The sequence below is a fragment of the Leptonychotes weddellii genome, chromosome 12 (assembly GCF_054177405.1).
Source record: "Leptonychotes weddellii isolate Sample4059 chromosome 12, ASM5417740v2, whole genome shotgun sequence".
Taxonomy (NCBI): domain Eukaryota; kingdom Metazoa; phylum Chordata; class Mammalia; order Carnivora; family Phocidae; genus Leptonychotes; species Leptonychotes weddellii.
In genome coordinates this window covers 5,395,980-5,420,319 of record NC_138380.1, presented here as the reverse complement: position 1 = coordinate 5,420,319, position 24,340 = coordinate 5,395,980, and the positions used below count along the sequence as shown (strand labels likewise).

Genomic DNA, 24,340 nt, shown 5'->3' with positions numbered 1-24,340 from the left:
TTTCTAGGGGTAGAGACCGCCTGCTCCTTGCCCTACCTACCCCCCCTCCCCACCTCATAGGTTAAAAACCAATACCACCACCATTAGATGCTTTTCCTTGTTGTCTTATTTTGTGTTGGTTTGATGACTAGTGAAAGTCAACATTAAAAAGCAATTTTGGTCATTTGCATTTTGTTTTAATTCTGTTCATGTCCTTTATTCATTTTCTTCTTGGTTTGTTACTCTTTTCCTACGGCATGTAAGATAGTTTTAATCTCTTAATGTGGATTTTTCTGAAGTGAGCATTTGTCTGCTGGCAGGAAGCCATGGCCTCGGGCTGTCGGGCGGCGCTCGGGCCCCCCAGACCCCGAGCCGAGCTGACAGGGCTGTCCTCTGGGCGCTGAGCAGAGCGAGCCCACGCCACACGGTTTCGGAGGGCCATGCCTGCACTGTTTCTGTGCCTGTTTATAGTGGGTGTTTCTCTTTCTCTTTCTTGTCTGTTAGCACCCCTCTTTGCCACCGTTGGTGTGTCCGCCTACAGCACTTTCTCTTTTGCCTTTTAATTTGATGTTTTGATGGCTCGCAGACCCAGAGCCCAAGATCATAGAGTGGGATTCGAGCCCAGGCCCGGCCTCTCGGGGTGTGTGTGTCTGTGTGCGTGGGGGGGCGGGCGAGGCCGGGAGATCTGGACCCCACTCGGGGCTCGCCCTGCTCCCTCTGCTACCTGCTGTCTCCCAGGGAAGGGCGGACGAACTTCCGTGCCCTGAGATCTTTGGTAAATCGGGCCCTATAGGAAGGCCCTAGAGCCTCTGGTGTGAAGAACTGTGACGACTTGGTGCCTTTTAGTTGCTCCAAAGTGCTCCTCTGCTTGGTGATGGCTTCTGGACTATTCCAGACTGCTTTACATCGGGTGATGTGGTGGAGAGAATGCTAGGTGTCCTTCCTCGTCTGTCAGGGGTAATGGTTACCAACCTGGTTCTGGAGCCACGCTGCCTAGATTTGAATCCCAGACTTACCAGTTGGCAGCTGTGTGACCTTTGGTGAGTCCCTTAATCTCTGTGTCTTGGCTTCCTTGTTGCAAAAATGAGGTTAACAAGCGCCCATTTCATCGTGTAAGTGTGAGAATGAAGTCGGCGAATGCATGCAGAGCTTTTAGATCGTTACCACTCCCTCGGAAGTGCTCGTCCTGTGCTGGGTCCTGTCCCATCATTCATACACTAGGTGCTGGCCACAGCCTTCGCAGGGTGGGAGTGGGGACTGAGTGAGGGCACGAGACTGAATGTACCTTGCACAGTGCCCACGGCCCGTGACTCCTCCAGAGCACTGTCCAGTTACGTAGGTGAGTCCCCGTGTCAATGTAAATTTTCAAGTAGCCGTATTAAGAAGGGTTAAAAAAAAAAAAGGTGAAGTGAATTTTAATATTGTGTCTTATTTAACCCAGTATATCTGAAATGTTATCATTTCCATATGCAATCAATAGGAGAAGTTATTAATGGGTCTTTTACACTCTTTTTCCCACCCTGTCTTCAAGCTCCGCCCTCAGCACTGCTCCACTGGGGCGGGCCGAATCTCGAGTGCTCAGTAGCCACGCGGGGCCCGTGGCCGTGTTGGTGGAAGAACAGCTCTAATTTTAGCCCGTAATAAATAAAAGAATACCTGTTTGTTGTAAAAAATGAACACAAAAGTGCATCCTTTTTGACTTAGCTTTCTAAAGTATTGCATTAACAACACCTGGGTGCCTGGGTGGCCCAGTTGGTAAAGCGTCTGCTCAGGTCATGATCCCAGGGTCCTGGGATCGAGTCCCACGTTGGGGGATCGAGTCCCACATCGGGCTCCCTGCTCAGTGGGGAGTCTGCTTCTCCCTTTCCCTCTGTGCTCTTTCTCTCGCTCTCTCTCAAGTTTATAAATAAATAAAATCTTAAAAAGAAGTAATAATAATGTGCCTTTCTTGTAGGTCCCGCTGTTTTCGATCAGCCAGGCAGCAGGCGTGTGCTTACCATGCACCCGCTAAGGCTGTGGTGATTGATTGCAAACAGATCCATTGAGAAGGGACTGAATCTGCAGTAGCTTTTTGTCACCGTGTGTTTTTCTGGAAACCGGAAGACCACCACCGTGGTGAGAGTGCCCCCGCAAAACCTGTTCCGGTCACAGGGCTCTCACGCTCCACACTTGGGAGCCGCATTCACGCGGTTCTGCCCAAGGGTGGAAGGTGGGGTGTGAGCCTGGGCCCCGCTGTTGCGAGATGAGCGCACGCGTCGTGGCCCTTGGCAGGCAGCGCCTTGTTTCGAGTGGGCTGGCCGCAGGCCTTGGTGTAGCTCACTTTGGTGCGGTCCCCATAACCCCTGCAGCTGGTGCTATGCCCTGCTTGCCTCTCAGCCCCAGGCCTCCCTGTTGCCAGCCTGGAGGGTGATCCTGAATTCGGCTGAGGGAAGAAAGGCGGGCGGGGAAAGGATTGCAGTTCCCATGGCTCCTTCCCTCGGCTGCGGGATGGGCCCACGTGTTCTCGAGTTCGGCTGGTGGCCCGACCCAGGAGTGGCCGTGCAGGCTGGTGAGCTGTCGGTGGACGGGGCTCGTGTGGACAGCACGGTGTGTGGACTAGCTGGCCTTTTGCATATCAGCTTGCGACGACGTCACACGGAGTGCTGGCTTGCGAGGGGCACGCAGTCAGGGGATAGCGTGCTGATTGCATGGCCCCTACCACAGTGCACAGTTGGAGAAGGGCGAGCCCAGCCCTCGTGCTCTGCAGGACAGGAGGGTTCAAGGTCACTGGTTAGCACCCCAGGCTTTTTTACATCATGGTGACCTCCTTCCAGCACACCAGCGGAGGTGGGCTGGGTGATCAATCCTGCAAGTCACCTCCCCTTCCACCGTGACCTGGGGCAGTGGTGCCGAGATGCTGCGTGTCACCAGCAAATGTCACAGTATTCTCTTCACTCCGTCCTGGTGTTTGAGGCAGGGGCTGTTTTTGTAGGTTTTTTTGGTTTATGTTTTGCCCTCGATTTATACTGAGTTGTGTATATATACATATATATATATAAAATAGCAGGATACGTATTTATATCGTAACGGAGAGGTTGTGAATGTATGCACACTCCTGGGAGACATGTGGCACAGAATAAAGCCCCCCTCCAGCCAGCAGCTCTGGGCTGGCTTTCTTGCCGTCTCTCAGCCCACCTCCCTACTGCGCAGTAAGGAGGCTTTCCTCGGCCCCACCTGCTCAGAGGTGAGGTTATTGTGGACCACACCCCAGAAGGCGAATCCTATGGCATTGCAGCAATAAAACACTAGGCTCCTTTTACCCCCCTCCTCTTGTTAATGGCAGGAAGGACCCCGGTTCTTTGTCCAGGGAACCTGCAGACGACAGGGTGGGCTGGGCAGCCCCTTGTGATATCTTCGATGGGACATCTCAGAGACTCCTCGGCCAACCCAAGACAGAAACCATCATCTTGTAGATCTCTTGTTCTCCCCAGCCTTGGCACTGTTGGGACGGAGACTCTGTCCTGAGCCTGTGTTAAAAGGTTCTCTTGTCATTTCTTGGGCCCCAGGTGGCACAGGGGTCCCTCCAGGGGGGTGTTACTGCCCTTGAGAAGAGAGCCTGATGGACGCACCAGGCAGGCAGGGGTCGAAACCCGGTGTGTCCAGTTCCAAGGCCCACCTTTTCAGTTTCGTCCATCACCGGGCCTAGAGCCGTTGGTGTTCTTACCCCCAGCTGGTATTTGTCAGGAGCTGGGATCTGCTTCACTCGCCATGTCCCCTGTGGACACGGAGCCCTGAGCCAGTCTTGGGTGGGCCTCCTGGCCTGGCAGAGAATGCTTGACCAGCAACCAGGAGGCCTCCCTGCTCTGTACCCAGCCCGGGAGCCCTGTTGGTCCTTCAGGGAGCCTCCCGCTTGTATCGCTGTGCTCTGTCCAGCCTGGTGGGCCCCTGCTGGCCCTAGGGGGCAGGTGGAACTGCGGGCCATCAGCCCTCTGACAGCCCCGCGGGAGCAGGGCCGGAAGTCGGGAGACCATTTAGGGTGGGGGCCAGGTGTTGTCACAAGGCCATGGGTCGTCTCACAGGAGAGTGGAGAAGGGCCTTGCACGGGAGTCTTTGCGGGGGGGCTCTCGGCTGCCTTGTGCCCCGGCTGCGGACGTGCGTGGAGGATGGCAGGAGGGTGGAGGTGCGTCTGGTTCTCTGTCCTCCCTCTTGGAGTTCACATTCCTCCCCGAGGGGTCAGAGCTGGGTCAGAGCTGGGACATCATTGAAAACATGGGTGTCCTGCGTTTTGGTGTATGCTTCTGACAGGTCAGCTGGCTCAGGTCTTAAAAGCCATTCCCTGTGCAGTGAGGAAGCCTCCCTGGGAAGCATGGAAGTGGCCCTCCGTCCATCAGGCCCCCGGGAGGGAGGCGGCAGGGTGGCCGAGAAGCCGGTTACTGGCCGAGAGGTGGGCCCGGGATCGGCCCGCCCGGTGTGACCCTTGCTGTTCGACAGGGTGGCTTGACAGGGTGACCGTGGCTCAGGCCCTGAGGGCGAGGCCTTCCCTCATCTCTGGAGCCTCAGATGCTCGTGCAGCCGGCACCAAAGAAAAATCAACATCGTGTGTAAGACAAGCGTGCGTGCCTCGGGCGGTGAGTGGCTTCTACGCCGCGAGCTGGTGGGGCGGGACGGCCGAGTGGGTGCGGCGGCAGCCCGGCTGCTTTGATCGGCACTGCGAGACACTGTTTTACTGGAATACTGATTTTATTATGAAAATTGCTGGCGTAGTGTGTTTTTAAACTATTCAAATGTGCCACTCCACACAGTAGCACTTTGTGTTTGTGCTGCAAACGTCGCGAGATTGACAGCTCTTGCAGCAGCGGGCGCAGGGAGCGGCGGGGTTCTAAGTGAAGGGCGGCAGGATCAGATCTGGGATCTCAGAAGGGGCCGTACTAACCAGATTCACTTCCTGCGCGTGCTCCTTACGCGCCCCCCACTGCCCTGCGTGCCTCCTCGTGGTTCGCTGGACATCCCTGCACGGTGAGTGTTCCCCCCCCCCGTCCTGCAGATGGGGGCAGGGATGGAAAAGGGATGTGCTCAGGGTTGCTCGCTCTTAGGGTCGGAGGCAGGACTGGACCCAGGAAGGCTGGTCTCAGAGCCTGTGCTTGGGCCTGCAGGTGGTTCTGCACCATGAAACAGATACAGCTTTTATTTATTTATTTATTTATTTTTTAAGATTTTATTTATTTATTTGACAGAGAGAGACACAGCGAGAGAGGGAACACAAGCAAGGGGAGTGGGAGAGGGAGAAGTAGGCTTCCCGCAGAGCAGGGAGCCCGATGTGGGGCTCGAGCCCAGGACCCTGAGATCATGACCTGAGCCAAAGGCAGCTGCTTAACGACTGATCCACCCAGGCGCCCCTATTTATTTTATTTTAGAGAGAGAGTGTGTGTGCAAGCTGGGGGGCAGGGGCAGAGAAGGAGAGAATCCTCAAGCAGACGCCCTGCTGAGCACGGAGCCTGATGCAGGGCGAGTCCCACGACCCTGAGGCCATGACCTGAACTGAAACCAAGAGTTGGGTGCTTAACCGACTGAGCCACCCAGGCGCCCCAGATACAGCTTTTAAAATACAGGAGAAGGGGCTCCTGGGTGGCTGTCGGTGAAGCGTCCGCCCTCAGCTTGGGTCATGATCTCGGGGTCCTGGGATCGAGCCCCACATCGGGCTCCCTGCTCGGCGGGGAGTCTGCGTCTCCCTCTCCCTCTGCTCCTCCCCCCCCCACCCTGCTCGTGCTCTCTCTCTCTCGTTCACTTTCTCAAATAAGTAAATGAAAATCTTTAAAAAAAAAAATGAAATACAGGAGAAAGGTCAAAGAATCTTGTTTCTTCTGGGGATATGAAGGGTCCCCTTAAGCCAGATAGGAAACCTAGAATTTATAGAGGAGAAGACACGCCAGATTTTCTCCCCAGCTTTTTATTTTGGAAAAACCACCACCTTGAAAGGCGTTTGCTCCCTCCTCCCCGCTCCACACCTCACATTCTTTTTGGCAGTGGGTGTGGTCGGCAGCTGCAGACAGCGTGGCACTTCTCCGAAGGCCCCTGAGCTGGCATCTCCCAGCGCGGGCACATTCTTGCACGAAACAGAACACCAGTGTCACACCCGAGAGAATTGACAGGAATCCTCTGGCGTCATTTCAGAGCTCACCCACAAGCAGATTTCCTCAGTTTCCCCCAAATACCTTATATGCCCTTTTGGTCTTTCCAAAGCAGGATGGGATGAGGCCGGGCCAGATTTCTTGGAGAAGGTCCGTGCCCCGGCTTTGGATGCTTCTGCTGCCTGGCTGTCTTAAAGTTCTCCCTCTGTCCCCGGAGCTGCCTGGGACCTGGAGTGAAGTCGAGGTGTTGATGAGATCCAGATTAAACCATTTTGACAGGATTACCCCCTGTTGCGTCACATCTGGCCCTGCTGTTAGTGATGTTAAGGAGCTAACGGTCTGGAAGGTCCATTTCCTCCCACTTGGTGGTTGCTAAGTGATCTGTGGGCTGGGGCTTGGGCACCACGGAAGTCAGCGGCTGCCAGGGACGCCTCCCCTTGCTGGGGGGAGGCATCTATGTGCATCAGCGAACTGGTGTATTGGGGTGGCCACGTGCTGATTTTCTCAGGTGCGTGTTCCTTCTGTGAGTCCTAGCTGGTGTTCTTCCAGCGAGAAGAGCTTCGTCCCAGCCCACCCTTTTGTATTCTCTCTGGTCTCACGGATTTTTGTTGGTGGTGGTGTTCAGATGTTCTAATATAATCAATTACAAAATTAACAGATTTAATTACATTTCTGTGGAATAGAGTAGGAGCATTTGCTTGCCATGTACATATGCTAGTTAAATGCTTAAGATGCCTGTGATCGAGTTCCTGCAAACTGTGAAGATTTTTTAAAATTCCAAAGGTAAACGGGCAGAGCAGAGGACCAGAAAGACAGTTCAGAGAAGAGGAAATGCACGTTGTTGGTGATCATGAAAAGATGCTTACCCTCACGAGTAATCGGGGACGCAGATCAGAAGAGCGAGGTCCTGGGCTCCTCTGTCCGATGCCGATGGGAGGGCCAGTGTTGGCCTGCCCCGCTGGGCTGGCGGGAGATGGGGCCCATGAAGGAGAAGTCCTCGGATGCTATCCATTAACATGAAAAATTTGTCCGTCTTTGAACCCAACTGTCCTACTTGCTTCCCCATGCAAAGAAGCAGCTTATGGTGGTTTAAAAAAACAACAAAAAAGGAAGCCACCAGAATGCCCTCGAGTCGGGGAACAGTGGGATGAGGGTGGAGTGTGTGCACTGTGAAGTATCGTGAAGCTGGCAGTCAGGGTGAATGAGAACCGTGGCCACGGTCGGGGTGTGGACAAGAGCATGTGGGGAGCGGCTGGTGCATTTTGGTGCAGTGCTGGAGGCCGGGTCCTGTTAAGGTGGTGGGGGGGGACTGGACACTCATTCTGGAAATTTCCACCCGTAGGGAAGTGCCAGGGGGCCAAAAGCAGTTTCCTGAGTGTGTTGTGAAAGTGGTTTTGTACCCCAAAATAAAATTTTAAAATGATGGAACGTGTACATTTATTACATGTACTAGTCCTAACCCACTCTCCTATTTTGTGTCTTACCCGGAGTTGGAAGGCTCTTGTGTGTGAGTCCTTGTTAGGACGTGTGGTGACCCCAGAGCAGCTGCGAACGTTGGGGGCTGGGGGCTGGGCAGAGCGGGGGTTTGGGGGGCTGAGCTTCCAGCCAGGACAGTGCAGACCCGCCCGTTTTTCTGATGAGCCACATGTATCCTTTCTGCGTGCAGCCCTCATCCCCAAGTGGAACAGCCCCCTGCTGCTACCGTTTCTTTTCCTTTTTACAGAGGTCACGTACTCCCTATACACGTTGTAGACAGCACAGTAAATAAAAGAGACATTTTGCAGAAAAATAGAAGTAGGAAAAAAGTCACTGTAGTTCCTAACTGCCACAAGTCAGCCACTGTCCTCCTTTGGCTGGGTTCCTTGCACATGGGCCCGTGGTATATACATTTTTGCTTTAAAAAAAAAATGACCGTAAGTGCCACCACCACCTGTGTGAGGTAGAAAACGCTTTGCAAACGTCTTAAGAGGTCGTGTGATGTTCCACCTTCTGGAGACGTGGTCGTTGGCTGCCTTATTCCTATGTTGCTGGGCGTTTCGTGTTGCTTTCACTCGTTTGGAAGCGTTGGACGTCTTCGGGCCTCCGTCCGTCCTTCCCTCCGTGTCAGATGTCCTTCCCTCCGTGTCAGATGTCCTTCCCTCCGGGTCAGATGGTCCCCGGGGCAACATGGATTCTGGGGGCCCAGCCTCTCTTCCCCACCGCGCCTCACATACTCGCACTGGGATCACTGCACACCCCAGTCCATTGGCAGGGCTTTGGAAAGTGAGCAGTAGAATTTCATTCTTAATTTCTATTTATTTGAATATCAAATGAAAATGAGTGGTTTCCGCTTGTATTGGCCATTTGTACTTTCTTTACTCACGTGGAGGTTTTATGTTTGTTTTTTTTAAGCAACATTTGTGATATTAACCCATTGATCTAGCTACCTTCCCGCCACCCCCCACCTCAGGTGTCGATTTCCCTTTAATTCTATTTTTCTTAGGGTTCTTAGCATTTTTTTTTTTTAAGATTTTATTTATTTGAGAGAGAGAGAATGAGAGAGAGAGAGCACGAGAGGGAAGAGGGCAGAGGGAGAAGCAGACCCCCCGCCGAGCAGGGAGCCCGATGCGGGACTCGATCCCGGGACTCCAGGATCATGACCTGAGCCGAAGGCAGTCGCTTAACCAACTGAGCCACCCAGGCGCCCGGGTTCTTAGCATTTTTAATTGTTCTGGATTTTTTTATGTTTATGTATTTGGACTTAATCGATCTTCTCTTTCTTGTCCTTTATTATTATTTTTTTTTTTTTGAGATTTTATTTATTTGAGAGAGAGAAAGAGAACAAGCGCACAGAGAGGGAGAAGCAGACTCCCCGCCGAGCAGGGAGCCCAATGCGGGGCTCAATCCCAGGACTCTGGGATCATGACCAGAGCCCAAGGCAGCCACTTCACCGACTGAGCCACGCAGGTGCCCCTGCCCTGTCCTTTAAATCCGACAAGCCTTGGGGCATATTGCTTCTGGCTACACCCTCTCTTGGTTCATCCCCCCCCACACAGACTTCCGTAGCTAATGCGCTTCCCCTGGCTTCCCAGCCCCACATTGTGCAGGCTCAGCATGGCCGAGGTCTCAGGCTCCAGGGGGACCAGGGGGTGTGTAAGGGCACCGAGGAGGATAAGGAGGGTACACAGGGGGGCCCCGTGTCCCTTCTGCATGCGGGCTGCACAGTGCTGACGCAACACCACTGGGTGTGGGCAGAAGCTGGGCAGTGGAGACCCTGCAGGGCAGGTGGGGAGGAGGATGTGCATTTGGCTCAGAAAGCTGTGGTCCCCCAGGGAAGGAAAACATCTTCAACTCGGCGGGGGGGCGGCTCCGACTGACTCCCCTCCTCCCTGACCGGCAGGCCCAGCCTCTTTGTGGCTCTTGTCTACATGGCAGGAACGTGAGGAACGCGCTCATGCCAGGGGCTCAGCAGCCCCAAATAGCCCCCTTTTTGTGTCAGAATTAATCATTTGAGGTGGTTTTCTGTTTTAAACGTGTCATATGAACATAGACATCGCTGGGAGAGGTGGCTGCAGAACCTGGATCAGCCTCTCTTACTGAGGCAGTAGGACTGGGCCAGGAGTTTGTTTGGAAGGTAGGGAAGGAGGAAGCTGGCGGGGGGGGGGGGGTCTTTTTGGAAGGAGGGCCCTTGCTAGGAAGGGCAAGGCTGGTCTTCGCTGATGTGCATACCCAGAAAGGAAGACAGGCAGGGGCTCCCTGCAGGACGAGCTCTGGGCCCAGGTCAGGCCTGTGTCCGCAGAGATCTTGCCCGGCCAGGGAGGCCCAGGGTCTTGGGGCCGGCCAGGCGGCCTGGGTCCAGATGCCACCTTCAGCCGCTTACTAGCTGGTGACCTTAGGCCGATTGGCGTCTGTGCCTCAGCTTTCTCACCTGCACATTGGGGGAAGTGACCTACCTTTCTCGGAGGGTTGTTGTCGGAGATAAATGGGTCACTGCATGTCACGTGCTCAGTGTGGCTGATTGTGTTCAGTGAGTGGCTCTCAATACCAGGTGACTGGCTGTGTTCCATGTGGCTGTTGACTTGCGTGTAGAGGGCACCAAAGGTGTCTCTGCTGCCCTCAGGGCTGGCCCGTGTGTGCCCAGGAGCCCAGGCCCTGGTGAAGTGAGAGCAGACCCGGTATTGGCTTCTACAGCAGAGACAAGATGAGTTGGGGAGGCTGAGGGGGCTGCAAGGTGTGGGAGTCCCCCAAGGCTTTGTGATGGCAGCGGGCACGGATGGGCTGAGTGTTCTGACCACAGCTGCTGAGCTGCCTTCTGCTTCCTTCGACACGGAGTCCTTGCGAGACCCCCACCCCCAGCCCTCCAGCCCCCCAGCCCCAGGCAGTGGGCAGGTATGGCCTTGGGAATGGGGCAGAGCCTGAGGAAGTTCCCTGCTCCACTTTCAAAATCTGTAGGGGGAATTCAGACACTTTTAAACTTCTGTTCACTGGACTCTCACACTACCCAAGTCTTTTTTTTTTTTTTTTTTAAGATTTTATTTATTTATTTGACAGAGAGAGACACAGCGAAAGAGGGAATACAAGCAGGGGGAATGGGAGAGGGAGAAGCAGGCTTCCCGTGGAGCAGGGAGCCTGATGCGGGGCTCGATCCCAGGACGCTGGGATCATGACCTGAGCCGAAGGCAGACGCTTAACGACTGAGCCACCCAGGCGCCCCCCCAAGTCTTTTTTTTTCCCCCTTTAGCGTGCACTGCCCCTCAGCCCCCTTGCCTTGGGGCCACGCACTTACACCTGTGTACCCGGGCTCTCAGCCACCTGGTGGCACTTCGCTTTCCATAGCTCCTCCATCTTGGAGCCGAATTAGCGCAATTATTATAGTTATGGAATCTTCCCTTTTATTTTTTTTAAGGATTTATTTATGAGAGAGAGTGTGAGAGTAGGAGGAGGGGCAGAGGGAAAGAATCTTCAAGCAGACTCCTCACTGTGCACAGAGCCCCATGCGGGGCTCACTGGGGGGCTCGATTCCAGGATCCTGAGATCATGACCTGAGCCCAAACCAAAGTCGGTTAACAGCGCCACCCCGGCGCCCCTGGAATCTTCCCTTTGTTCAGATATCTTACTTTGGTAAAAATAAGGTGAAAGCAGACAAGCTGCCATGCTGCTGATCAGGAATGAAGATCTCATAAACGGTATGCCTCTGGGAGCCATGGGACTGGAAGAAGCAGATTTTTAGCTCATGGGACTTACGCTGGACCTTGGTTCAGTTTTGAAGGAAGCGAACACTTTTATTTTTTTTTTATTTTTAATTTTTTTTTTGAGAGAATACTTTTAAAGACATATGAAATGCAGGATATGTGTCAGAATTGGGATGGAAAGGCAAGGAGCCACTAGGGAGCATGCACGGTGGTACATTCTGGGTCTGGAATCCCGTCCGGAGCCAGGCAGCATGGTAAGTGCCCCGCCCCTGCCCTGCAGGGTCAGTGGTGTGTGAAAAGCAGTAGATTTTCTTGGCAGAGTGCAGCGTGCGCAGGGCCCATGGTCCTAGTTCTTGGTCTGAGCAGGGAGCAGTGTCTGTCCAGGTCCCTGTCTTCAGGTTTTAGGATGTGGCAAGGGGGAACAAGGTCAGGAGGCTGGTACAGGAGTCAGGAGGACGTACAGAAGTACTGAGCCTAGCACAGAGCTTGTGAACAGAAAGAAAAACAAAGAAACTACTATGGAGTAGCTAGCTTGGTGCTAGAAGGCTGTTTCCAGGTTGGGTAACTGCCCAGCAGAGGGTGGTCTTGGTTTCCTCCCTTTGTTCCCCACCCTTACTTGCCCCTTGGGTTCTCTCAGCTTCTCCATGGGGAGGGCGCAAACGCAGCCACTGGGGAGCTCTCTGCTACCCTGACCTTGGTAGATGGGGGCAGAATTCCCAGCTCCCCTGAGCAGCCCTGGGAGGGCCCTGGGACGGCGGCTTGTGCAGTCACACCTGCCTGGCCCCCTGGAGCCCACCCCCTCGCTCCTACAGCTCTTGGGCAGCACACTCATTCTCCCCTGGTCTGGAGGCCATGAGTCGGAAATCCAGGAGTGGGCAGGCCGGGCCACGTTTCCTGTGAAGGCCTCCCTCCTCGGCATGTGGACTGCGGTCTTCCCCTTGTAGCTCTCTACATTGTCTTCCCTCTCCATCACTGTCTCTCTGTCCAGATTGCCCCTTTTTGTAAGGACAGCAGTCAGAGGGGCGCCTGGGTGGCTCAGTCCTTAAGCCTCTGCCTTCGGCCCAGGTCACGATCCCCGGGTCCTGGGATCGAGCCCTGCTTCGGGCTCCCTGCTTGGCGAGCCTGCTTCTCCCTCTCCCTCTGCCTGCTGCTCCCCCTGCTGTCTCTCTCTGTCAAATAAATAAAATCTTAAAAAGGGGGGGGTAGCAGTCATAGGGGAGTAGGGGCCCACCCTACTCCGGCGTGACCTCATCTTTGCCAGCGCCCTATTTCCAAATCAGGTCACCTTTTAAAGGACTGGGGGTTAAGACTTCAAAATATGAACGGTGGGGGGCACAGTTCAGCCCGGAACAGCTTTCCGCAGATTTTCAGAGAAAGACGGGATCCGGAGGGGTCCCAGGGATGTCCGAGGTCTGCCTCCACGGTCTTGAGGAGCGACGGGACCAGCAGTGGCCTGGCCCGGCTGATGCATAACTGCTGGCGTGTCCCACTAGGTTCCTGACTTGATGAAAGCTGGTTTCAGTCGTTCCTGCATCCCACAGGACTCTGTCCTCTCTCTCACCCAGTGACCGCTCCTTTTACGGATCCCCTGCTTTGTGCCAGGTACCATGTTGGGCCCTCCACAGTCGCAGCGCTGGTCCTCCTAGCAACTTCAGGGGGCAAGGTGGGATTATTTCTGGTTTGCAGACTAAACCCTGAGACCCAGTGAGGTTAAAGTGGCTGTAGACAGGCACACGGCTAGTAGATGCCAGAGGCTGAATTTGAACCCAGTTCTCTCAACTCCAGAGCACCCCATGCCTCTAGACTGGGGATCTTTGCAAGAGGATTGTGCCTGTGATTTACCTCCTTAGCCGACTGTCACAGCCAGGGACCATCCCTCCCTCCCCACAGGGAGATCAGAGGCCTGGGCTTGCAGTTCATGCTCAGCAGGCATGCGTGCATTCGTTCACAGAACCCTGGCACGTCTCTGTCCCTGGTGGGCGGGCGGGCCGGGTCCTAGCGGGGAGCGGTAGACACGAAAAGCAGCCTAGAGTGAGGAGCCTTCCGTGCGCGTGGTGATGATCGCTGTTGCTCTGGTCTCCGTGGACAGTTCCTGAGACCCAAGACTCGCAGGGAGGCCCTGAGGTCAGCGGGGAGGCAGCCTGGAGTCTCCCCCTCCTGTCCGCGGAATCCCCAGGCCCCCACCCAAGAGGTCTGCACAGAGCGCACGGAGCTTGCTGGAGGCCGCCCCGCCTCAGGCCGCCCTGGGTGTGGCCCTGGCCGCCGGCCTCGGCTCAGGCTCAGGCTCCCCGGGCGCAGGCTGCCGTCCTCCCTCCCGCCGCCTTCCCACCACCTTGCTTCCGCCTCGCTCCCCGCCTCCGTCCCCTCCTCGGCAGCGACCCGGCCGCAGGAAGATGTTTTGCTGCCACCTTGTGGGCACGGAGAGCCCGGCTGCCGTTGGAGGGCCCGTGTGGCTCTGGGACCATTGGGGCCACGGGAAGGAGCCCATGTCTCTCCCTCCAAGCGAGCCACCACATGCGCCCTTTGGCTTCCCTTCCTGTTGCTGGGAAGGACATCCACAGGCTCTGGGCGGCGTGTGTGGCCTCAGCCGGGCGTGCCTCCGCACATATCATGGGTCACCCCTGGCAAATATTTGAGCAGAGACTACGTCCGAGGTCGTGTGGGATCCTGGGGCTGGAGGCCGCCCTTTCCTCACAGTGGTTTCTGTGCAGTACCTCCCACAGCACACCTTCACAGCCGTCCCCCCCAGGTAGCCGGGGTTAGTCGTGTCCCCCTGCCACCCACCCCCAGGCTCAGGCCGGTCCACGTGGTGGGTCCGGCCCACCCAGCCATGGATACCTCCGGAGTCGGCTCTTGCTCTTTGTGGTTTCCCAGCTTGTTTTCTGTGCTCTCTACTTCCAGGGAGATGTGTCTCCAGCCTCCCCCAGAGTGCGCACTGCGGGGCCTCGCGAGAGGCCCTGTCTTGAATTCCCCCAGAAATTGCCATGGAGTCTCAGCCCTCAGCAGCGGAGCTAGCCTGGTGTTTCTGAGGACCTTAGGAGACGGAGAACTCACCTGAGGGCTAGCCTTGTGGAATCCCTGTACTGCTCACACCATCCCAGCTTGAAGATTTTTAGGACGGTCCTAGTGTCTTTCGGGCTGTGTTTGCCACAGCTGTCCGGAGCAGGATCTTGGCAGGCGGAACACAGAGAGCTTGGTTTGTGATGCCAGTGAGGAAGAGAGATTTGTGCCTGCACTGCTCTCCCTGAGGTCCTCGACTGGCTCGATGGCCCCGGGGTATTTATGTGACGGCAGCTGTCCTTCTGTAGCTTCTCTGGGTCAAGAAAGGCTTCTGGGAAGGAGGGAGAGGAAGAAGGCAGCCAGGGGAGGAAGCGGAAGCTGTTGCCGGTTTGGGAAGTGACCCAGGCTGAGCACTTTGCCTGGACTAGATTCCGCAGGTGCAGTGGGAGCCGTGCATCCTCCGAGAACGTAAGATGTTCTTTTCTCTGCGGGACTAGGCGCTGCTGCCTGCCCGCCCACAGCCCGTATGTGTGTATCTAGGGACCTTTGCCCCTCGTATGCCATCCTGCTCGTCTCCTGCTGAGACAGCCAGCGGAGTCCTAAGGCAGCCCATCCCCAGCTGGGCACCTTGTCCCCGTCCTTCGTCAATCCCTGGACAGAGCTGCAGTCCTGTGCGTGCAGTTTCATTGGCTTGGGGCGGGGGAGGGTTTGTAATGAGCAGCCCTGTTCTTCTGGGGAGGGGTAATTCCCTGTGTGTCTGAGAGAGAGGGCAGACAGATATGCAGATAGGGCAGTGGAGTGTGGGAGACTTGAATGTGAGGAACTGAGGCAGGATCCAGGGCTGTGTTCTTGTCCCCACGCCTGAAGGATCCTGGGAAAGGCTCTTCTGTGGAACCGTCTATTATGTGGGGAATATGCATTCTGGAGAGGGAGAAGCCATCCTCATCACTGTTAATAAGTAGTGCTAAGAAAATACGAAACCACCCCCAGGGCTCTCCAGGCCTGGGAGATCCAGCCCGGGACTTGAGAGTTTCCAGCTCTGGGCTCTTCGGGCAGCACCTAGGATGGAGAGGCCCTGCCTTCCTCAGGCATTCCCCCACCCCAGCCCCCTCAGGAATGTGCCACTTTTATCTTGTACTTTGCTTCTACGCCAGGAGCATGGAATTCTGAGGCTGAGAGGGACATTGGGAGTTGGGCTGGACTGGGGGGTGTAGAGGAAATTGGGGAGTAGTATTTCTTTAAAGCACACGCAGCCTCCCTCATCCTTGCCACTACCTAAGCTGGGTTCTCGATCTGCTCATGGTCTTACGGGTTATAGTAAACTAGCTCATCTCCAGGGCCTCGGAAGAGGACTGATGTTTAAAATGAAGTGGAAAGCACAGCAGGGCAGCTCCCTGCCTCCTGCCCCCATCCCCGGGGGAGCCCTGCACTTCACGAGCGCCGGGTGCAGCCCACACTCATGAACAGGCATCCGTGCTTGGAGAGGGTGAGCATCAGGCTCCAGCCAGAACTGAGGGCAAACACTTCACCTTGGCCAGCCGACCTCTGGACAGCCTCTGAACAGGAGGTGAGACCCAGCGAGCAGGAGACTGGACACTCAGGGACGCAGAAGTGAGTCACTCGTTCAGAACTGTGTGGTCCAGGACCGAAGGTTACCTTTTGACTTTCCACTGCCCTTAGGCAGGACACTTCACCAAATCCAGACAATTTTATCACCTCCGAGGGAGATCACCTCGGCCATTAACAGAAGAGGTGCCTGTAGCATCCAGCAACTCTGAATTCTGGAGTTTCCCAACCTCACAATGTCTCAGCCAAAAACTAGGCCCACGATTTTACAGACCAGGAGACTGAGGGCCAGAGAGGGCATATGACTTGCCTCCTGGCTCCTAATTTAAGTTTTTCATAATGCGGGCCTTGTGCTGTAACACCTGTTTGGTCCTTTAGAGAAGGAGCAAATGGCCCACTTCTCTCCAAAACGGGGCTCAGTGTGTGGTGTGCTGAGGACTGTTATTTATTTGGCCTGCTGGTAATGACAGCTCGTCACCTACTCGCCCCAATCTGAGGAGGAGCCCTGGGCTGGAATTTCCTGTTTTCTGAGGGCTCCGGGGGCTGCCCCAGCAGGCTGATTCCCCTGCCGCCGGCCGCTGCCCGCCGCCGTTCCAGGGTGTTCCAGGCCGGGCTTTGCCGCCTCTCCTTGCTGGGCCGGCTCCGGGCCTCTCCAGGTCTGGGCTTGCCGGCTGCGAGGTGGAAGCGTTGAGGGACTCCGTCGGCCCGACACCAGGTGCCCAGAGGCCGGAGGTCCGTGCGCCCCGGCCGCGGCCCCGGCCCGGGCCCAGCCCCGCGCCCCTCGCCATGGGCCTGGCCCTCGCCCGCGGGCCCTGAGCATGGAGCGGGGCTGGCCGCCGGGGGACAGCTGCAGCCGGGAGCGGCCCGCCGTCTGCCGCCGCGCCCTCAGCGTCTGCGACTCGCTGGACCTGCACGGCGCCCCGGCCGGCCGCGCCGCCGCCGCCCTGCAGGCCGCCCTGAGCGCCGCGCGCGAACAGCCGGCGCGGCCGCGGAGCGTGTGCTCGGGCGGCCCGGGGCCCCCGCCCTCCGGCGCCCGCAGCCTGCTGCTCAGCCTCCTGCGCCCGCGCCTCGGCCGCCGCGGCCCCGCCGACGGCCACCCGGCGGCTCCCGGGCCCGCGCCCTCGCGGCTCCCCGGCTCGGCCGCGCCCAGCCCCGCGCCCAGCCCCGCGCCGGCCCGGCGCAGCCGCACACGGGGGGCCCAGACGCCGCGGCCGCGGCCCACCAGCATGACGTTCCTGGAGGTGAACCGCCTGGAGCTGGCGGCGGCCGAGGGCGCGGGCGCGGGGCTGGGCCGCGCGGGGAGCGCGGGCTTCTTGCGGGGCGCCTCGCTGTGGAGCAGCCAGCGCTGGCAGGTGCTCCGCGGCGGCGGCGGCGGCGGCGGCGGCGGCGGCAGCGGGCGCAGCACCCCGAGCCCCCGGCGCGGCCTGTCTGCGCTGAGGAAGAGCTTCAGCTTCCGCCTGCGCCGCGGCCAGCAGATCCGGCGCGCCGAGTCGGGGCTGCTGCCCCGGGCGCGCACCCGCAGCGACGGCGACGCCAGCTCCCTGGGCGCCTTCCCCAGCCGCCGCGACCTGCTGCTGGGCGCCGAGGCCCCGCGCGCCGCGCCCGAGCCCGGCCGGCCCCGCACCGCCGCCGGCTTCTGGAGACTGCTCACCAGCCGCTTCCGCCGGAGGGAGCCCGCGCCCGCCGAGCCGCTGTGGAGCCGCCGGGCGGCCGCGGCCCCGGGGCTCCTGGGCGCGCAGAGCGGTAAGGGAGAGAGCCCGGCCAGAGAGTCCTCTCTGATTGGAGTCCCTTGTTGAGAGCGGGTGTGAAAACAAACCGAGCCAACCTGGGAGAGGTGGGTGTGCCGCGAGGGCCGGGGGACCAAGTGAGACCGGCGCCCCGGTGCGCTCTGGGTGGCTCATGGGTCCCAGGAGGTGTCTGTGGCAGAGGAGGACTTGCAGGTGCGTCCAGTCTGGGTCCCCTGCCACCGGGTGCTACCGCTGGCCCTTGGCATGGTGGAATGTGAGACCAGGACGGAGAGGCCCCTTCCTCACTCTCTGGTACATGCAGAACTGAGCCTGGGGAGGGGCGGAGAGTGCTCATGTTTCTAGCTTCCAGGTGGGCTTGAGTCGTCACCTCTAGCTGCTTCTGCACATGAGCAGAGGGACTGCTTGTGAACCCGATCGCTCAATGGTGGTAGCTATTCTTTGAGACAGCCTGTGGAGGGGAAGCAGGCTAAGAGGCTGGCCCAGGCCAGGGCCATCTGGAGCTGGCTGGAGGATGTCCATTACAATGCAAAGAGTAAAGAAAGTGGGTCCGGCGGTGGGGCTGGAGGGGGCTCTGGGGAGCTGGAGGCTTCCCTTCCCCAAGACACTGCCAAAGGCAAGCCAGAGCTGAGAACGGCCTGGACCAGAGTTCAGGCAGCCCAGGAGGCGGCTCTCCGGGGAAAGAAAGAGTGGTGGCCTCCCACCAAGGAGGAGCTTGGGGAGGAGGGCCAGTTGGGCAGGATAGGTAGCTCCCCATTCAACCTGCCCCTCACAGAACAAGGCCGGGTGAGGGCTCCTCCCTCTTCACCCCGCCTAGGAATGTGGTGGGTGGCCCCACCCTGTGAGGGTGAGCTGTTCCTACTCGCTGGCTGTGGGAGGCTGGCCCCCCTGCCCAGCTGCCAGGTGCCCGGCCCAGTTTGGGTCTGAGCTGAGAACTACTGGAGAGGCCTCTCACCTGGGCCCTGGTGGGACCAGGCCCAGGTGTGGCTCAAGGTGGGAACTGCTTACCTTGCTGGAGCAGTAGGAGGAGGAGGGACACGGGTCCAGGCCAGGAGAACTGGGCCCACACCTCTCAGAGTCCTCTCCCTGAGGACCATCATTGCTCCAGTCCTCTCCGGAAGCATTTTCCTGCCGCTGTCTAGAGAATTAGGGGTGAGGGTTGGGGTCCCATCAGGACCGTGCTGTTTTCTGGCCTCGGCTCAGGCAGGGGCAGCATAGGAGACAGCTGGTGGTGGATGGCCCGGGTGTGCGTGCCGCCTCAGTCTGATGGGTGGCCTTCTCTCCTGCAGACTCCTTTGTGAACAGCCAGGAGTGGACCCTGAGCCGCTCGGTTCCGGAGCTTAAAGTGGTGAGTGAGATCTGGGCGGGGGGGCCCAGGCAGCCCTGGGACGGGGTGGGCACGGGCTAGCCTGATGGGCTTCCCCCGCTTCCAGTCCCCTCCTTCTCGGGTCTTGGCCTCTCTCCGCGGCCCCTCACTTCAGTTCAGCTTCCTTTTCTGGTCCTTAGCTCTGGTCCTTCTTAGGGTCATCTCTCTTCCCTGCCCCTGACCATTGCTCTCACCCCTTCTTCTCCCACAGGGCATTGTGGGGAACCTGTCTAGCGGGAAGTCGGCCCTGGTGCACCGCTATCTGACAGGGACCTATGTCCAGGAGGAGTCCCCTGAAGGTGAGCATCACGGGCTTGCCTGGGCTCTGAGGCTGGCCACTCTGCCCCCTCTCTCTCCTGGCTGTCGTCTGTGCCGGGGGGCTGGAGCCCCTCGTCCTTCCGAGTCCTCCTGTCTTCTCTGTTGGTAGCGCTGGATTTCAGAACTGCTTGGCCCCGGGGGCTCTCCCAGCTTGGGGCCTGATCGTGCACTCTGTCCTAGGGGGTCGGTTTAAGAAGGAGATTGTGGTGGATGGCCAAAGTTACCTGCTTCTGATCCGAGATGAAGGAGGCCCCCCCGAGCTCCAGGTGATGCTCCTGCCCCAGCCCTGGCCCGTGGCGCCCCTTTCCCAAGGATCTGGTTGGGACGGGGCAAAGCTGTGTGTGTGCAGAGGGATGTGGAGCTGGCCCGGGAACGGGTGCGGGTGGTAATTCTGCTCGGTCCCCCCAGTTTGCTGCCTGGGTGGACGCGGTGGTGTTCGTGTTCAGCCTGGAGGATGAAATCAGCTTCCAGACCGTGTACAACTACTTCTTGCGGCTCTGCAGCTTCCGTAATGCCAGCGAGGTGCCCATGGTGTTGGTGGGCACACAGGGTGAGCGGGCCCGCGGGGCCGGGGAGGAAGCCACCTGCTCTCCCCTCTCTCCCTTCCTGTGTCGCCCTGGAGCGGGCACCGCCTCCTTGCTCCATGCGCGCTGGATCTTCCCCAGCTGGAGCCTCCCACCGGTGTGACGGTCGTGTCCATGTTTTGGGGGATGGATAAACGGAGCGGCTGGCTCGTGTCCACTCTGAGTCGGTGGGGGCTGGAACGAGGCCTGGACGCCCGTGTGCTCGAGCTCCGCGTTGTCCACTGGCCCGGCTCATGGCCCACGTGTCCTCGGGCCCCACGCCGCCCCCCACCCCCGTCCCCGTGCGTGGCACCGCTTCTCAGCAGGCTGAGTGAAGTCCCACCCTCCCGCCCCCCATAGATGCCATCAGTGCCGCAAACCCACGGGTCATCGACGACAGCAGGGCCCGCAAGCTCTCCACAGACTTGAAGCGCTGCACCTACTATGAGACGTGCGCGACCTACGGGCTCAACGTGGAGCGCGTCTTCCAGGACGGTAACGCGGGCGCGGGGCGGGAGGCTCCCCCCTCTTCCAGGCCGGTAACTCGGGCGCGGTGGCACCCCCCAAATGGGGGCTCAGGAGGCTCTGTGCGCCCTAGGGGGCGGCTCTAAGCTGGGCTTCTCCCTTCCCCCCAGAGGGGTAACTGACTCTGCTGTCCCCTGCAGTGGCCCAGAAGGTCGTGGCCTTGCGCAAGAAGCAGCAGCTGGCCATCGGGCCCTGCAAGTCACTGCCCAACTCCCCCAGCCACTCAGCAGTGTCCGCCGCCTCCATCCCGGCCGTTCACATCAACCAGGTGCGGCCAGCCTCCCCGCCCCCCGCGCGTGTCCTCGCCTCGGCCCTCCTCATCCTGTCTGTCCGCCTGCGTGTCCCCCCTACCCCGGTCTGGTCTCCCGCCTTGTGACTGGTGTGAAAGTGCTGGCTTGCACTCCCCGTTGCCTGCACGACTGGCCTGGCCTCCTCTGAGCCCCACAGTGACCGCCTCCCTGCTCGTCCTGTCCCTGCTGCCGCCCCTCTTGCCCCACAGCCGCGGTAGCGGAGACCGCCCGGAGGCTGGCTCGGGGTGGCGCTCTCGCAGCTGGCTCGGGAGCTGCTCCCTGTGGAACCATACTCGGGGGGCCTGTTCCCTCCTCACCTGCGGGCCCTGCAGTTAGAAGGGCAGCACGGGCCCCACAGGGGCCGCCGGCCTTTGTGCCGTGCGGGGTGTTAGCGGTGTTCTGAGCCAGGTCCTGCCGGCGTTCCTCCCGTGGCACCACCGGGATGCCTGCCCGCTTGCTGCCTACCGCCTGGTTAGTTTCGGCCCTCGGCATTTGGGCCGGTGCTTCCTCCTGTGACTCTTTCCCCGCTCCGTCCCCTGCTCCGCAGAAAGCCCCGGGTCGGCACACACGGGCTGGGTTGAGTGGTCCAGCTGACTGCCTCCGCTCTACTTCTGCCAAGGGCTTTAGTCTTGAAGGCCCGCCTGGCCCCCCAGCTTTCTGATGGCGGCCTGGCTGCTTTTCCAGAGCCCCCCTTTAGTGCTTCAGGGGAAAGCAGGCGTTTCCCTGGGAGCATCCCTGCCTGGAATGGAGGAAGAGCGTTAGGTCTTTCTGCCTTAGCCCCGAGCCGCTGTGCGTCAGCTGGCAGAGGTCAGGGGTGGACGTCCCAGCTCGGTGTGTGGGCCCCGCCACGTGGCTCTGAGGCCAAAGGGCAGCCGTTGGGGCATTTTGCTCTTTTTGTGCAGGTGAGGATTCGAGGAGGCTGTCAGGGCAGGACGTGTTCTCTGCTTAGTGAACATCTTAGGGGCAGTTAGGGAGCAGGCCTTGCTGTGCTGTGCGTGTTTCCCGAGTCCTGGAGTAGCCGGGGCTGCCGTGCGCTTTCTGTCTCCATCCTGTGCCCCCTTCCGTCTCTCTTCCCTTCCCACCTCTGTCCCTTACCTGCTGCTTCTTCCGAGAACATCTTTGCTCCGTGCCCCTCTCGGCCTCGGCTCTCCCGTAACCCTGCCCCTGTCACGCACGCTGTCCGGAAGCGGACCTCAGCCTCCCCGGGCACCCTGCGCCCCACCGTGGCCTCCCGCATCTTCGACACATGTCACTGACTGGGGGGCTTGTCCAAGGTGACCTGCTCCCTCATGCCCGACGCCCCTGTGAGGCAGGGCTCCCCCAGCCTCTAGCACTTACCCGGACCCGATTCGCGGGGGCCCTAGTGCGGCAGCCCAGGGCGGTGCTGGCTGGCTCCTGCCGGCCGCCAGGCTGTGCCGCCTTCCTCCTCTGCTGCCCCATGAGCCCCAGGCCAGGTCCCCACACCGCAGGGGTGCCCAGCTCCCGCCTGCTGCCCGCCCCCGGGCCCTGCTCCAGAGCAGCCCTCAGCAGCCCTCTCTGTCCTTAGGCCACGAATGGCTGCAGCAGCGCCTTCAGCGACTACTCCTCCTCAGTCCCCTCCACCCCCAGCGTCAGCCAGCGGGAGCTGCGCATCGAGACCGTGGCGGCCTCCTCCACCCCCACACCCGTCCGCAAGCAGTCCAAGCGGCGCTCCAACATCTTCACGGTATGTGCCCTGCGCGCCGCCCTCCCGCCGGCCCGGCTGCTGGCACTGGCGAGGCAGGGCCCAGCCCCCAGCCGGGGGGGGGGGGCGGGCGGGCAAGAGCCGCAGACACCGGGCCACGGCAGCCCGAGGCAGGAAGATGCCGTCCACACAGACCCACACCGCCTCTGTAGGCTCCTTCCCAGTGCCCTCCTGCACATCCAGGCTCTTCGAGACGGTTTCTCTGAGCCCTCGAGGGGCTGCTCGCAGCATACGTACACAGACAGACCCTCCTGCCTCGGCCGCATACACTTCTGTCTCTCTCTCTGACCCGTAGGGCTTCTTGGCCAGCTTGAGGGCTCTTTGGACACGTCTGCTCTCACACCCTTCACACCCTTGATTCCACAGTTGTGGGTCAAGCCCCCACAGTTTTTTGCCCAAGGCTACACGAAGGGTTAGCCGGCGGAGCCAGAACCGGGGCTCAGGCCTCCTTGTCCACATTCCGCTCTTTTCCCCTGACCTTACGCTTCCCACCCACCGCTGCAGGTGGTCCACCAAGGGCTTAGACGTCTTCCCCCAGGTCTCGGCTCCTGAGGCCTAGCCTGTGCCTCTCCACCCAGCCTCGGGCCCCGTACAGGCTCGTCCTCTCCCCTCCTCACAGACCTCACACAGGGGACCCCCGTGCCTTCGGCTAGGGGTCCAGCCCCTTGGCCCTTAGGTGCCCCCAGTCTGCTGGCTGTTCATGCCCAGCATGCGAGACACAGTGCCTGCCCACATTCTCACCCTCGAGCTGGGACGTGGCTGGGCCCTCCTGGGAGTCTCGGGTCAGACGCAGGTGGGTGAGCTGCCTGTGTGGATTCGCAGGAGGTCCCTCGGTGCTCTCGCGTCAGTCCGCGCGCCTCCTTCTGAGCAGCAGGGCTTGGCTCTCAGCCTGGTCCTGTGTCCAGCTGGCCGGGCAGGCCCTGCCAGGCTCTCAGGAACCCCCCATCCCCCCCGCCCCCAGACAGAGCCAGTGCCCCCAGGCCTCGTTCATTCATTCTCGCCTCCGCCTGCCCAGCACCCTGCTGCCCGGTCTGCCCACCTCTGTCCCCCCTGTGCCTGCCACGTGGCCCCCCCTCGTCCCTGCTGACAGCCGCTGCCGCGCATTGCACTGCCCCAGCCTGAGCCTGCCGAGACTTGCAGCGTCTTGTTTCTGTTCGTGCCCATCGAGCCACACACCGCCCTGGGCTGCCTGCTTGTGCCCACGCCCGCTGCCGCAGAGCCCCCTGGTGCCTGTTTGCAGTGACCGCTGCCCGCACTCCTGGCACCCACTCCCTCCACCCCATCCCGAACCTCCCACTTGCTCCGCTGCCAGGCCTGCTGTCCTCCCTCTGCCGCCCTCTGTCCACCGTCCACGCCTGGCTCACGGCCTCCTCGCCGCGGCCCCCCGTGCTCCCGGCCCTGTGCTCCCTGCTGCCCGCTCCGCTGTGCTCCTCCGCCTGTCAGCCTCCCCTGGGTCCTTCCACTGTCTCATTCTCACTGTGGCAACCTTAGTTTTTCTTTTCGTTGTTTCCGTGGTGACCTCCCTTGCGCCATTGTCCACGAGGAGGCCTCGAGACCTGTCTGTCCCTAGGCGTGCGTCTCGGGACCTCCCCCACTCTCATCGTCGCTGTTGGGGCCACCTCCTCGCCCTCATCATCCTCCCCAGCAGAGCCATGCCTGCTCCGTGGCCGGTGTCCTTGTGACCCACCCCCTGGATGTGGCCATCGATGTCCCCAGTCTCCCCCATGACCTCGTGTACTCATTTTGTTGCCACTCTTGCCCTGCTTCCCATCCTGGGGGGCTGCCCCTCTGGGCTCCCAGGGAATCCTCTGGTGGTTGGGGGCCTCTTGGCTCACCAGCCTGTCCGGGGCAGGCTTACCCCATTCCCCCCAACCAGCTCTTTGGTCCGGGGACCTGGTGGCAGCAGAGTCCCATCCACCTTCCTCCTCCCTGGGCCGAAGGGGCAGAGGCTGTGGTGCCCAGGAGAGGCCTGGGGCAGGTGCTGACG

General features: G+C 59.6%; 1 protein-coding gene across 7 annotated transcripts in view; it reads left to right on the top strand.

The window, feature by feature from the left end:
- The window catches only part of AGAP3 (ArfGAP with GTPase domain, ankyrin repeat and PH domain 3), a 53,711-nt gene that overhangs the window by 7,410 nt on the left and 21,961 nt on the right, over positions 1 to 24,340 (top strand). For 3 of the 7 annotated variants that reach the window (XM_081799844.1, XM_081799842.1, XM_081799846.1), the window contains exons 2-8: positions 18,858 to 18,916; positions 19,146 to 19,233; positions 19,433 to 19,518; positions 19,661 to 19,802; positions 20,176 to 20,310; positions 20,481 to 20,608; positions 22,177 to 22,335. In XM_081799844.1, coding sequence (XP_081655970.1) covers positions 18,858 to 18,916; positions 19,146 to 19,233; positions 19,433 to 19,518; positions 19,661 to 19,802; positions 20,176 to 20,310; positions 20,481 to 20,608; positions 22,177 to 22,335 — 797 coding nt within the window. Of the gene's footprint in view, positions 1 to 16,378; positions 17,567 to 18,857; positions 18,917 to 19,145; positions 19,234 to 19,432; positions 19,519 to 19,660; positions 19,803 to 20,175; positions 20,311 to 20,480; positions 20,609 to 22,176; positions 22,336 to 24,340 lie in introns of those variants that run through there. The other 4 variants (XM_081799845.1, XM_081799841.1, XM_081799843.1 and 1 more) reach the window with 4 other exon arrangements.